General features: G+C 45.3%; 1 protein-coding gene across 12 annotated transcripts in view; it reads right to left on the bottom strand.

Annotated features, from left to right (window-relative positions):
• FRYL (FRY like transcription coactivator) overlaps positions 1-14,793 on the bottom strand; it is a 389,109-nt gene that overhangs the window by 33,405 nt on the left and 340,911 nt on the right. For 11 of the 12 annotated variants that reach the window (XM_075930454.1, XM_075930453.1, XM_075930452.1 and 8 more), the window contains 2 exons: positions 12,416-12,586; positions 3,640-3,902 (listed from right to left, as the gene is read on the bottom strand). In XM_075930454.1, coding sequence (XP_075786569.1) covers positions 3,640-3,902; positions 12,416-12,586 — 434 coding nt within the window. The remainder of the gene's footprint in view (positions 1-3,639; positions 3,903-12,415; positions 12,587-14,793) is intronic. The other variant, XM_075930450.1, reaches the window with a different exon arrangement.

Genomic DNA, 14,793 nt, shown 5'->3' with positions numbered 1-14,793 from the left:
CCAAGGACTCCAGTGGTGCCCATACCAAGGAGGAATCACCCTTGGGTCGTATTGGGGCTTGTAATATTGCATTGGAGGGCTGCAGTGTGACGAGAAAGAGGCTTGTGCCTCTTCCTCATAGTTGCTGGAGAACTGCGACAGTACTGGAGATACAGCTTGTGAAGTCGTTGGTACCAGCGAAGCATTGGTGCCGAAGAGCGGTGATTGTGAGGCAGATGTGACTGCCAAGTCAGCACTCCGCATGTATGGCAACGGTTCCGCAAGGATCTGTGCTGGTGTTTGTAATGTAGGTCTGTATGGTACCAATGAAGTGTTCGGCATCGATTACAAAGATCTTTGGTATGTTGGTGGTACCGAGTACATAAGCAGTGCCAATAATCTGATAGGTGCCGACGAATGAAAAAGCATCATCGGTGCAGTGGAAATGATCGGTACCATAGAGCTTGGTACCGTTAGTGGCATCAGTGCTGTAGTGGTTGGTACCAATAAAAGTTGTTGGGACTGGTGGTGCCTTAGTTGGCGGTGCGGTCTTGGGGTGATGACTGAGACCTTTGCCATTGGTGCAGCGGTGTGCGACAGTGCCTGGACACCTGAGGTGCCCAGGACGTCTTATGTACTGACGCGAGGCCTTTGCACTGATGGTTTGGGTGGAGACCATTTCCTTGAGGAGGACTGTTGGTGGGGCACAGAGGAGCTCCTTTTTTTGGGAACCTTCTTGCTCTGAAGGGAGTCAGAGGGTGAATGCACCTCCCTAGGCTGCCTTCCTAGAGCCGAAGCCGGGTGCATCTTCTTTTACATAAGGATTAGTTTGAGGAGAAGGTCCCTGTCCCTATGAGCTCTGGCCTTAAGTTTGGCGCAGTGAGGACAGTCTTGAGAAAAATGATGTTCTCCCAGACATGTGATGTATTGTGAATGTCCATCTGAGATAGGTATTGTGTCTCTACAGGAGGTGCAGCTTTTGAAGCCCGGGGAGCCGGGCATAATGAAAAAAATGTTTTTTAAACTATAACAAAATAACAAACTGTTAACAACACTAGCTACCTAAACTAGGAATTAATAGCTAATAAACAATGTAAAGTGTAAATAAGGCAGAGAACTTCAGAGGTCCATCTCAGGCCAAGGGTGGTTGAGAAGGAACTGGATGGTGTGGGCTTCGCATGTGCAGTGCTGACTAGCATGGAATGTGCTGGTTGTGCCGCTCATGTGCGGCCTGGCAGGGACTGCTGCAAAATCTCTGATCCAGGTGCTAGGATGGCACCAAGACCAAGAATGGAGCATCCACGGGGATGTCTTAAAGAAGAAACACCAATTTCTTATAGCCCTTGGTCGGAACTAAGTGGAGAGGGTAGGCCTGGGGGCCTGCTTCCCCAGCTGCCTGTCAGCAGGGCAGTTGATGCCCATAGGGCCAAACTACAAAGCAAGAATGTTCTACTGACCTTAGGCACTGGGCCACACTGCCATGTATCACAGGTGGCAGCATGACTCTGGCCACTGGTTTGTGCTTCTTTAAGGGCCTGCTAGGCCATTTGTCCTGCTAAATTTCTATTTTAATTCTCTCAAGACCCAATGCCCCACAACAGGCTGTACTTGTGACAATGGAACCAGGAAAGGTGGCACCGGAGTACGCAATACTCATTGCTGCAGTGTTGGATACACAGTGCTGGTAAATCTGGTGCCTTGCTGTGATGTTATAAAAACATCTTTGCACTGCTATGCACTTGAGCCCTTGTTATCAAAGCAGATCTCTGTGCTGGCTCTTTATTCTGGTGCAGCACTGAGAATTCCGATTCCATTTGCATTCACAGGAGGGATATGAGTTGAAAATGGAAGAAAATCTATGTTCTGACATAACTAACCCCTGTTCCAATCTGCTCTCTTTGTCTTCTGCCAACTATTAAATGAAACAGTAACAACTACAACTAACTATACACAAATTAATTATAAACTTCTATTCTACAGGTTGAACCTCTCTAGTCCAGCTCCCTCAAGAACTGACTGGTGCTCAACCAGAGAATTTGCTAAATGACAGAGGTTAATATCGTGTAGCATCATTACCAACACTTCCACTGCTTATTAGGCTCTTAGAAGATATTTAGGGATAAATTAGAGCTAAAAAATAGCACCAAACACTGAGAATCAGGACTGGTGGCTGTAAACAAACTTTATGGGACCACTTGATAACTTGGCTACTCCCATAATAAGTGGACATCTGGCTAACTAAAATCACGCTGGACCACAGATGTTGCTGGACTAGAGAGTGCCTGATTAGAGAGGTTCAACCTGTACTAAGTAACAAAAATTACAAAAAAAGACAATTTTGTTTAGAGTTACTTACTGCCTAAAGCGATTCAAAGGTACTGAGTGGCATTTGGGGTTACCATTCCCATTATATCCATGAGATGGGCTGGCTTCTGAGAACACACATCGTGCATGCAAAACACTTGTGTTTTCACTTCTAGAGAAAAAACTATGAACTCTTATTCTGGGGTACAGAGACACACACAAGTGGGATCCACATTGGGAGTATCTCAAAGTATGAGCCAAACATTTATTTGACATGCTTATTGTAAAAGTTTGTACTGTTAGAAGATTTCTGATAGTAAGCATGAAAAATGTAACTTGTTTTACTTAAATACAGGCAGTCCCCGGGTTACGTACAAGATAGGGACTGTAGGTTTGTTCTTAAGTTGAATCTGTATATAAATCAGAACTGGCGTCCAGATTCAGCCGCTGCTGAAACTGACTGCCAGTTCTGACTTACATACAGAATCAACTTAAGAACCCCAAGCGTCCCCAAGTCAGCTGCTGCTGAAACTGATCAGCGGCTGATTCCAGGAAGCCTGGGGCAGAGCAACTCTGCCTCGGGCTTCCTGTAGTCAGCGCTGATCAGTTTCAGCAGCGCCTGACTTGGGGACGCCTGGGGCAGAGCAGCTGGGGTGCTCCTCGGCGCTACTGGACCAACTCAGCAGCACCCCAGCTGCTCTGCCCCAGGCGTCCTGATTCAGCCACTGCTGAACTGACCAGCAGCGGCTGAATCAGGACCTGGGGCAGAGCAGCTGGGGTGCTGCCGGGTTGGTCCAGTAGTGCCCAGAGCGGCGCTGCAGGACCAATCGGCAGCGCCCCAGCTGCTCTGCCCCAGGGTCCACAACAAAAGCCTGGTCTGCTCGGGGGGGGGGGCACACTAGCTGCGCCCCCCCCCCCCCCCGCAGCAGACCAGGGACACAGGGAGCAGAGCCGCAGCGGCAGCGGGGTGCCGCGCCTCTGAGGCTTTGCTCTGGCAAAGTCTCAGAGGCGCGGGACCCCGCCACGGCTGCAGCTTCAGTAGCGAGGCACCGGGAGCGCCAGAGCAAAGCCTCAGAAGCCCGGGAACCCGCCGCTGCTGCGGCTTCAGTCCCGGTGCCCCTGGTCTGCTGGAGACGGTCTCCAGCAGACCAGGGGCACCGGGAGCAGCTTACGAACGGGGCTCTCTCGCCCCGGAGCTCGCAGGCAGCAATCCACCACCTCGACCTCCGGGGCGAGAAAGCCCCGTTCGTAAGTGCAGATCCGACATAAGTCGGATCCGCGTATGTCGGGGACTGCCTGTAGTGGCTTCCACAAGTGATACATTATTTCTGCAGTTAAAATCAAGTGTACTCTTACCTAGACAACCCAGAGAAGTCAGCTTCTTCTTCTTCACATCTCTCATCTAGCTCTTTCAAAGCAAGGGTGACATCCTCTTCACATATAGATTCAGAATAGCTCTCAGGAGCTGGCAATTCTGACATTTCTGGCATTTCAGGAGTTTCTTCCAACTCTAGAGGTTCCTGACAGATCAGAGAGTCCTGTTGTTCGTGTAATATATATGATCCATTGTCTTCACTAGCAATGCTAACCTGTTCATCCTTGGCAGCTGAACCACCATCCTGCAAAGCAAGTATATTTTTCATTGTTTTTACAGAAGGAGCTGATGTACATCAACTTCTCTTACAAGATATAGAAGTCAATACTTAAACAAAAGCGTGTTTACATCACCCAGTTTTATTTTAAGTATTCAGATATTTGGATTCTTAATATACTGCTTGAATAATACCACCTTGAATTATGCTTCAGTCATAAAGAATCTTCCATTTTAATATTTTTCAACTTCTGGTTAGAATACTCCCCATTTTTTGTTTCTGAAATGCAATTTGTCACGTATAGCAAATGTAATTTTCTCACTAATATCAACTAGTGATGTTACAAGAAAGACCTCTCATGAAAATATGTGCAAATACTTTAAATTTTTTTCTAGACAAAACTAATATGATCAAAACCTCCAAATTGCATCTTTTAAGAGAAAAATAAAAAATTAATGACTCATAATTGCCTATCGCATCCAATTCCTACTTCCAGTACACTACCATGAACAAACTTTTACCTTTCCATTCTCCCACCTCAAATAGTTCTCCCATCATAAATACCTGGCAGAATGGAAGTAACCTCCCTTGGAAACAAATTTTGCAAAAGAAAAATATGTTTTAATGAACTGGAGTTATTGTTAGAGCAATATTTTTTAACCCTAACCAATTAACAATGTATACTATGTCAATGATTATCATAAGTAAGTCACTCTGATCTACACTGTTAGAAAGTCCTGTACTTTTTTCCACTGTAAAACACTACATTATCATCAATTCTGGGGTAGAATACTGGTAAAATAATGGGTTCATTAATGTGAAATGCCAGAGTCACTTTTGGAGAAAGGAAGGATGTGGTTGCATGGTTACTTTATCTTTAGCAAATGTAGTATACAGCAGATCAGCCATGACCCTTCTCATGGATGTGATGGCCACTAGAAATGCAACCTTCACTGACAGATGTAGGAGTGAGCATGTAACTAAAGATTTGAATGGTGGGCTAGTAAGGGTCTTGAGAACAAAACTTAGGATCCAAGTTGGGTTGGGTAATCTCATAGGAATGTTTTGAAGACTCTTGAGAATGGGATGCATGAAGAGGGAAAACCCATCAATTTGTATGTGAAACATCGAGATGGAGGCAAAGTGAACTCTTGTACTAATGGACAAGTTACAACTCTTTAGTTCTAACAGGTAATCTAGAAGGTAATCTAGAATGAGTGGGAGAAGCACTTTGAAGTGGTCAGATTGTCTCTGGGTACACCAGACAGAGAAGCATTTATATTTCTGGAGGTAATAAGTGCCAATATTGGGACATCTGCTATTTAGAAGGACGTGCTTTATGGAGTCAGATCATGAGGCCTTGGCATCCTGGAATCATTGAGGATCGATGCCTGAAGGTGAAACTTGTCAGGGGGAAGGATCGTGCATCTGTTTCTGGGACAGGAGATCAGAATGAAATGAAAGAGAGAGGGGCATTACAGCAAGGTGAGAGAGAAAGAATTATTACATTTGTCTGGGCTACACGGGGGCTACCCAAAAGAGGCAAGCCAGTCCATGTTAAGTTTCAGGATAACTTTGGGAATCAGAGGTAGAGGTGGAAAAGTGTAAAGTAGTGGTTTCGTCCATGAGATTAGAAAGGCATCTCCAAGGGAGCTTGGGGCTAATGCCGCCTGAGAGCAAAAGAGGCAAAATTTGTGGTTTCTGTGGGAGATGAATAGGTCTATCACTGGATACTCCAGCGTGCAGAATATGCAGGTTGCGATGTCTAGAAGGAGTTCACACTCATGGTCTTAGGAAAGGTGATGGCTGAGAGTATCTGCAGTGGTATTGCATAAGCCAAGGAGGTATGAAGCTATAAGGATAATATTATGGTGGATATACCAGTTCCAAAGGTGGATAGCATCTGTGCATAGAGTGTGTGAACAGGCTCGACCCTGCCTGTTGACGTAGAACATGCATATGTTTTCTGAGTATTTTAATAGATTTATCTTGAATGAGGGGTTAAAAGTGTTTACAAGCCCTTCTGATAGGTCTGAGTTTGGGGACTTATGTATAATTGGGACTCTGGTAGTGACCACTTGACTTAAGCTGTGTGATGGTTGAGGTGGACACCCCAACCCATGAAGGCAGGGATCTGGAAAGGAACACCCAAGAGAAGGTTTGTGGAAATGGTCTTCCACTGAAGGGAGGATAGTACATGGGGAGAAACTGATTTATTTCAAGGGAATGCATAGTGGGGGTATATAGACTCTAAGAGTATGGCTAAGAGTATTTAGCCATATACAGTCTGGTATGTCTATGTAAGTGGCTGCTGCCATGAGCCCAATGATTAATAGAAAGGTAAAGACAGATGCCTGAGGGCTGATGGTCACTACATTAATGAGGTTTTTTAGAGTGGTAAAGCAATGTCTTGGTAAGAAAGCACGGTCCTTAGTAGAGTTTAGAAGGACTCCAATAAATTCCAGCCTCTGAGTGGATCCAAGGACGGACTTGGTCTCATTGATCAGAAGGCCAAGGCTTCAAAAAGGAGTTCTGGTCTTGTGGATCGAGGTCATTTTTGTTTGTATGGATCTTTTTATGAAACAATCATCCAGGTACAAAAATATTATAGCCGCTTGCCAATGTAGGTGTACTATAGTGTCCGCGAGGGTTTTGGAGAAAATCCTGGGCGCTGTGGAAAGTCCAAAGGACAGCACTCTTCGCTCTGTATTAGTAATGGTTGTGAGCCACAGTGAAGCATAGGAAGCATCCTATGGCAAGGTATATAATTATGTGGAAGTAAGCATTTTGTAGGTCAAGGGCTGTGAACCAGTCTCCCTGGTCTAGTGCTGGAATAATAGTTGCTAAGGTCAAACTTCTTTAGTTTGCATAGGTCTAAGATTAGTCTCCAACTCCTGCTTTTTTTTCCTCAGTGAGGAAGTAATTGGAATAAAAGCCCTTGCCCTAAAATGAAGTGGGAACAGGCTTGATCACTTCTATGCATAAAAGATATTCAACTTTCTGTTGCAGAAGAGGCTCATGGGAGGGGTTCTTGAAGAGGGACAGGGAAGATAGTAGCTTGGGGGGTGGGATGAACAGGAATGGGATGGGATATCCTGCTTGAATAATTTGCAAGGCACGTCAACCTGTTACTGCTGCCCACTGATTGTAATACGGGCACAATCGGTGTAGGCAAATAGCTGCTGATTGAGCTAGCTGCTAGCACTTTTTGTTGGGAGAGGTCATGCAGACCCTCAACCAAAGGTTCATAAATGCTGCTTGGGTGTGCGAATGGTTGGAAGTTGGCCTTATGGAGGTGTCTGTTACCGCGGTCTGGGCTTAGATCTGTTAGTATCAAAATGTCTGAATTGGAGTTGATTGAAGCCAGTGTCTCTGGGCCTCTGAAAAGGTGTGTAGTGTCTCCTTTTTGTTGGTAGCATGTACATTCCCAGAGTGCATAAGGTGGTTTGCATGTCCATCTGTCTCAGCTGAAAAAAGCATATTCTTATCAAACAGCAAGTCCTCATCCTTGATCTGTAGCTTCTTAGAGATATCCAAAGATTGAAGCTAGGATGCTTGCCACATGACTATGGCTGTAGAAGTGGCCTGAGTGACCAAGTCCACAACACTGAGTGTTGCAGGGTGGTATGTACAATAGTGTGGCCCTCTTGTACAACTGACTGGAGGACAGGGTGTTTCTACTCTGACAGATGCTCCAGGAGTTCCTCCAATCTGGAATAACTGGTGCAATCATAATTAGCTAACAGGGCTGGCAAGAATATTGTGGGAGACCGTATCAAAAGCTTTACTGAAGTTAAGGTATATCACATCCACTGACTTTCCCATATCCACAGAGCCAGTTACCTCATCATAAAACCTAATCAGATTGGTCAGGCACGACTTAATATAAGAACATAAGAAAGGCCATATAGGGTCAGACCAAAGGTCCATCCAGCCCAGCATCCTATCTGCAAACAATGGCCAATGCCAGGTATCCCAGAAGGAGTGAATTGAACAGGTAATGATCAAGTGATCTCTCTCCTGCCATCCATCTCCACCCTCTGACAAACAGAGGTTAGGGACCCCATTCCTTACCCATACTCACTAATAGCCATTTATGGACTTAACCTCCATGAATTTATGTAGTTCTCTTTTAAACCCTGTTATAGTCCTAGCCTTCACAACCTCCTCAGGCATGGAGTTCCACAGATTGACTATGCGCTGTGTGAAGAAGAATTTCCTTTTATTTGTTTTGGACCTGCTGCCCATTAGTTTTATCTGGTGGCCCCTAGTTCTTATATTATGGGAACAAGTACATAACTTTTCCTTACTCACTTTCTCCACACCACTCATGATTTTATATATCTCTATCATTTCCCCCCTTAGTCTCTTTTCCAAGCTGAAAAGTCCCAGTCTGTTTAATCTCTCCTCATATGGGACCCATACCAAATCCCTAATCATTTTAGTTGCCCTTCTCTGAACCTTTTCTAATGCCAGTATATCTTTTTTGAGATGAGGAGACCACATCTGTATGCAGTATTCAAGATGTGGGCGTACCATGGATTCATATGAGGGCAATAAGATATTCTTTGACATATTCTCTATCCCTTTTTTAATGATTCCTAACATCCTGTTTGCTTTTTCACTGCCACTGCACACAGCGTGGACGTCTTCAGAAAACTATCCACGATCACACCAAGATCTCTTGCCTAATTAGCTATAGCTAAATTAGCCCCCATCATATTGCATGTAAAGTTGGGGTTATTTTTTCCAGTGTGCATTATTTTACATTTATCCACATTACATTTCATTTGCCATTTTGTTGCCCAGTCACTTAGTTTGCTGAGATCTTTTTGAAGCTCTTCACACTTTGCTTTGGTCTTAACCACCATGAGCAGACTTGCCCTTCGTGAATCCATGTTGACTAATCCCTCTTTGCCCTCTTCCAAGTGCTTCAAAATGGATTCTTTGAGGATCCCCTCCATGATTTTTACGGGGACTGAGGTAAGGCTGACTGGTCTGTAGTTCCCTGGATTGTCCTTCTTCCCTTTTTTAAAGATGGGCACTACAATTGCCTTTTTCCAATCATCCAGGATCTCTCCTGATCTCCACAAGTTTTCAAAGATAATGGCCAAAGGCTCTGCAATGACATTTGCCAACTCCCTCAGTACCCTCGGATGCATTAAATCCAGACCCATGGATTTGGTTAGGTCTAGCTTTTCTAAATAGTTCCTAACTTGTTCTTTCCCCACCAAGGGCTGTCCACCTCCTTCCCCTACTGTGTTGTCTAGTGCATTTGTCTGGGAGCTGACCTTGTCCGTGAAGACAGAGGCAAAGAACGCATTGAGTACTTCAGCTTTTCCCACATCATCTGTCACTAGGTTACCTACCTCATCCAATAAGGGCCTCCCACCCTCTTTGATCACCCTCTTATTGCTAACATGCCTGTAGAAACCTCTATTGTTATCCTTCACATGCCTTGCTAGCTGCAATTCCAATTGCGCTTTTGCCTTCCTGATAACTCCCCTGCATTCTCGAGAAATATTTATACTCCTCACTAGTGATTTGTCCAATTTTCCACTTCTTGCAAGCTTCCTTTTTGTGTTTAAGCTCACCAAGGATGTTCCCAGTAAGCCAATCTGGTCGCTTACCATATTTGCTTTTCTTGCTGCGCATTGGGATGGTTTCTTCCTGTGCCTTCATTAAGGCTTCTTTAAAATACTGCCAGCTCTTCTGGACTCCTTTCTTCATGTAAGCATCCCAGGGAATCCTGCCCATCAGTTCTCTGAGGGAGTCAAAGTCTGCTTTTCTGAAGTCCAGGGAGGCTCAGTCAGTGACATCATGAGAGATCTGTTGCTGCCAAAAAGCAGCCAGGATGGTGTCAAAGATGGGGTAGTATTTCTGTGCAGGTGTGGCAGTGCCGTCTTGATCTGTTGTGGGGCGGTACTTCATTCATATTCTCTCAGTACCATGATTCAAGAGATGCTGTGCTTGGAACTTGGTGCCTGTTGGAGCTACGGCACAGATGGGGGAGCGTGGGGGAGCCTGCATTACCCTGCCTTAGCAATACCTGGTGATGTCTGCCTTGTCCAAAGTGTGGATTTCTGGCCTGCTCAAGTCTGGTATAACAAAGCATGCAGGCAAGGCTGGGTTAATAAAGAAAACTGAGAGAGTCAGCAAATTTTGCATAACAATGCAGATTAAGCTTGGTACGAGAGACCACATCAAGAACACAGGACAAGCAGCCTTTTACTGGTCCTTCTGTTTCTGATAAGTAAAAAGTACAGATGCAGCCATGAAACTGTTAACTGCACACATAGCAGTAACATCCTGAGCAGCAGGATGTACCCCAAATAGGGCATTGGGCTTTTGACATATCCTACACAATATGTAATCAATTGGTAAAAATTAGAACAACCAAGTCTCGCTTTGTTATAAATTGGGTTTAGTAAAAACAATTGGTGGGAAGGAATGGACAGGATTAACCCACATGTCCTGCTCCAGGTAACTAGAAGTGATTAGGCCCTTCAGATTGGCTATGTCAGTGGTGGCGCTCCTATGGGTGGGAAAAGATGGAACCACAACCTCCTGCCTGGCACTGCAGGTAGCATATGGGTGAAGTGTAAGAGAATTAGGATTATTATTGTATATAGTAGATATTTTAGTAACTGCTTTTGCATTGCTTTGCGCTGTATTATTTGCTTTAGAATTTATAGTATTTAAGGTTATAATTGTATAATAATTGTTCTTAAGGCTTGTAACTGTATTAACTGCTTAAAGCTTGCAATAAATAAGGAAGTGGTTAAGTAGCCCTGAAGTGTACTGGTTTCCCCTGGATCTAAAATAAGTCAAACTACATGACAGAGAGGCATCAGTGCCAAAGTATTTTCAGCACTGAGTCCCGCGCTGAAGAGGCTGGTGCTTGGGGTAGAGACACTGGTGTTTCATTAGTAACAGATATGGTTTGTGCCAGCACAGTGGCGGAGGTGCTGGTAGCATCTCCTTTGCTATGGTAGGATGTTGGCACCACTGGGAGAGACTTTGCTAGGAAGACTCTCTTCTTTTGAGTCTTGGATAGGGGGATTACTGGATCACTTTCTGGAGGCCTTGGAAAGCCAAGGCTTGTCCTTAGGGAGATTCTGAGTGGAGAAAGCAAATAAGGATGTTTTATTTCTTTCCCACAATACAAGAACTAGGGGGTCACCAAATGAAATTAATAGGCAGCAAGTTTAAAACAAACAAAAGGAAGTATTTCTTCATACAGCACAGTCACCTTGTGGAATTCCTCACCAAAGGAAGTTGTGAAGGCCCAGAAAAAAGGGTTCAAAAAAAGAACTAGGTAAGTTAATTGAAGATATGATGGGCAGGGATGGTGTCCCTGACTAGGAATGGGGGGTGGGACTTGAACTCACCACCGTGCCCTCCCCAGGTGAACACCTTATCTCCTAAGCCACAAGAGATCTGTCACTACCAAAAAGCAGCTAGGGTGGTGCCAAAGATGGGGTAGTATTTCAGTGCCGGTATGGCAGTGCATCTTGATCTGTTGTGGGGTGGTACTTCATTCATGTCTTCTCGATACCATGGTTCAAGCGATGCTGTGCTTGCAGCTTGGTGCCTGTTGGTGCTGTGGCACAGGTGGGGGAGGCATCGATGCTAAAGTATTTTCAGCACTGAGTCCCGTGCTGAAGAGGCCGGTGCTGGGGTGGAGACACTGGTGTTTGATTAGTAACAGATACCATTTGTACCAGCACAGTGGCAGAGCTGCCGGTACCATCTCCTTGGCTACTTGATGATTACCTGTTCTGTTCATTTCTTGTGCGGTATTTGGCATTGGTCACTGTCAAAAGACAGGGTACTTGACTATATGGACCATTGGTCTGATGTAGGATGGCAATTCTTATTTTTTGCATAAGAATGCAAGTATGATAGAAACAGTAGCAAGTGAACTAATTCTGTTTTAAAATTAATTTTGTTATTTAAAAACTATTCAAAGGATTTAAAAAACATCTTAAATTAACAAAAACTAAATACTCACAGATTTCTGGGTGGTCATTAGCTGAAATCTGGCTTACTCCACACAGGGCTTTCCAATACACCACTAGCATTCTGAGATTTTTTTTAAAAGACTTATTTGATTGAACCAACTGCTAACACAGCTGGCCTGAGGTTTTAATCCCAACCCATAGCACCAAATCACATAAATCCAAAGAAAGCAAAAAAAGCAAAAGGTTTTAAAAAGAAAATGTTGCTATAGAAAGATTTTCACCATACCCAGGAAAAAGCATCTCACACACAAGCCTACTGTTACTGGTCACCACAAAATGCTCATTAATAGCACTTCAAGAGTATTTTTAACCTGTGGTAAATTTCCTGAGTCTATCATAAGAGATTTTCATTCCCAGGAGACATTCAACAAGATACCCCAACAGGTTAAAAATACTGAAGATAAATCAAATAATCTGTTTAACAGATGAAAATTCTGTTGAAATGAAAGCAAAAGCTCCTATGCAATGCTAGAAAGAGCCCAAATCAGTCATGCACCAGCCCACATTTCTCCCCACCTCAGGCAGCTGGTAGCTAGAGTTATCTAGAGGCGAAGCCTCCAAACTTGGGGTCTCAGCTCTGATTTGAAGCACTTCTTCTGTTCCCATACTGCTAGTGGAGTCTTGAGACTGCAATAATGAACTTGCATGATCTGATATTGCTTCATCTATGGCAGAATCACTATTTAACTAAGAGAAAAAACAAACAAATGTGAAATATTTCAGTGGTTCACTGAGACCATGCAATTTAAAGACAATGAGAAATTAACTGACACGTGTTTGGAAATATGTTGCTCCACCAAGTACCGTATTTTAGCGAATATACCCCCACCCAAATATAACCCGCACCTGAATATACCCCATGATTTTTGCTGTTTCAGTAAAAATAATCTTGAATACCCCACACACGAGTATAACCCGCGAGTTATACAAGACTGTGCCGGGGGTATATTTAGGGTACGGTGGTATTTTTACGGTGCAGGGGGTTAGGCTCCCAGCCCATGATCGAACAACATGGGGAAACTTACAAGGGGTGCAGCAGCCGGGAACACTCTGGAGCCAGGGCAGAGGCATCCCCAGCAGAGGCGCAAGGCAGGAGGCTCTCAGCCTGGCCTGACAAAGGGAAGGAGCCCGGAGGAAGTTGCAGGCACGGGGCTCTGCGGCCAGCAGCAGTGGCTGGAGTCTGCAAACGGCCACGGCTCACAGGAACGGGGCCGTGGCATGGTGCTTGTTGCTCCTGCGCGATCCAGCCGGGCACCCTTCCCTGCTTGCAGCCGCCGCCATCACTCACAGGACCCTCTGCATTCTCGCTTGTTGCTCCCGGGCCGGCGCCTATCCTGCCGCCCCGAACCATGCCCCAGCCCAGGAGCAACAAGTGGGGCATGGTTTGGGGCGGCGGGGCAGGCACCGACCCGGGAGCAACAAGCAACCACGCAGCGGGTCCAGCGAGCGGTGGCTGCAAGCAGGGAAGGATGCCCAGCTGGATCACGCAGGAGCAACGAGCAACAAGCACCATGCCACAGCCCCGCTTCTGTGAGCCATGGTTGCCTGCAGACTCTCACCGCTGCTGCTGGCCACAGAGCCCCATGCCACAACTTGCTCCGGGCTCCTTCCCTTTGTCAGCCCAGGCTGAGAGCCTCCCGCCTTGCGCCTCTGCTGGGGATGCCTCTGCCCCAGCTCCGGAGCGTTCCCAGCTGCTGTGCCCCTTGTAAATGTCCTCACGTTGTTCAGTCTGGGCTGGGAGCCTAATCCCAACCCGGCAAAGGTAGTGAAAGGGTGGGATGGGAGGGGGGATCCTCTTCCATCCAGTAAAAAAAAACCTAAATACCCCGTGCACGAGTACAGCCTGCGGGGGTGGGGTGGGAGGTGCAGGGTTTGTAAAAACGAATATAACCCGCAGGTTATATTCGCTAAAAGACGGTAAGTATTCACACCACAAAAATATATTCACTCTACCATTATACGCACGTTTACAACATTTAAACTTTCCTTTAAAGGAAGTTTAAAGTAATTTCTGTTAAACAGAAAACATTCTCTTATTTTGTTAATAGAGACTCTTTTGTGCTTCTGAAAGATGCTAAATTGAAATTCTTTGTCATGATAGTGCAAGCTTTTGCACAGATGTGCCACAACCATGACTACCTCCAAAGATGTGTTTCTTTTTTAAGTCTATAATTTCTAATTTCCATTTTTTGTATGGTAAAAGGGTGTTTATTTCCTTTTTAAAAATAGATCTCCTAAAAGGAGGAAGAAAATTGAGGAGGATGGTAGGTTTTTCCCAGTTAATGTCACTGTACACCAAAGTAATATATAGAGTAGATTCTCTCTCTTCCCAGCCCCTCATTACTGCTTTTGAGGGAGTCCACTGCTAAACACAGACTCCTAATGCAATTCTAATAGTTACACCAATAACAATTTTTGCAGTAATCAAAACCATCTACATTTTATTAATTTAAAGTTGGATTTGGTTTAATTGTTGATACCAATAGTATAAGGCAGGGCTGGGCAAGAGGCAGCTAGCGAGCCTCATCTGGCCTGTGGCTGCCTCACCAGCACCCTTACTACAGAGCAGGGGCAGCTGCTTTAAACAGCAGGCTGCTAATTGCTCTGCAAGCTGGGCAGGGAGTAGAAAGCTTTGAGCACTGTCCCTGCTTCCCCTCAAAATCCCAAGTTTCCACTGGCCAATAGGAGCTGAAAAATTTTGCTGAAGGCAAGAGCAGCAAATGACGCCTCCTCCCTCCCTCCCTGTGCTGGAGCAGAGCCATGTGGAGGAGCCCACAGGCAGGAAGTCTGCTGGCTGGGAGTTGCTTAGGAAAGGGCCTCCTAGACAGAGCCTGCCTCTGGCACTCTCTCCCCGCCAACTACCTTCCCCAGACCTCCACTCAAATCCTCTGTAT

Source organism: Pelodiscus sinensis, chromosome 5 (assembly GCF_049634645.1).
Source record: "Pelodiscus sinensis isolate JC-2024 chromosome 5, ASM4963464v1, whole genome shotgun sequence".
Classification (NCBI taxonomy): domain Eukaryota; kingdom Metazoa; phylum Chordata; order Testudines; family Trionychidae; genus Pelodiscus; species Pelodiscus sinensis.
Note: the sequence above shows the minus strand (reverse complement) of the source record. Positions and strands in the feature narration are given on the sequence as shown.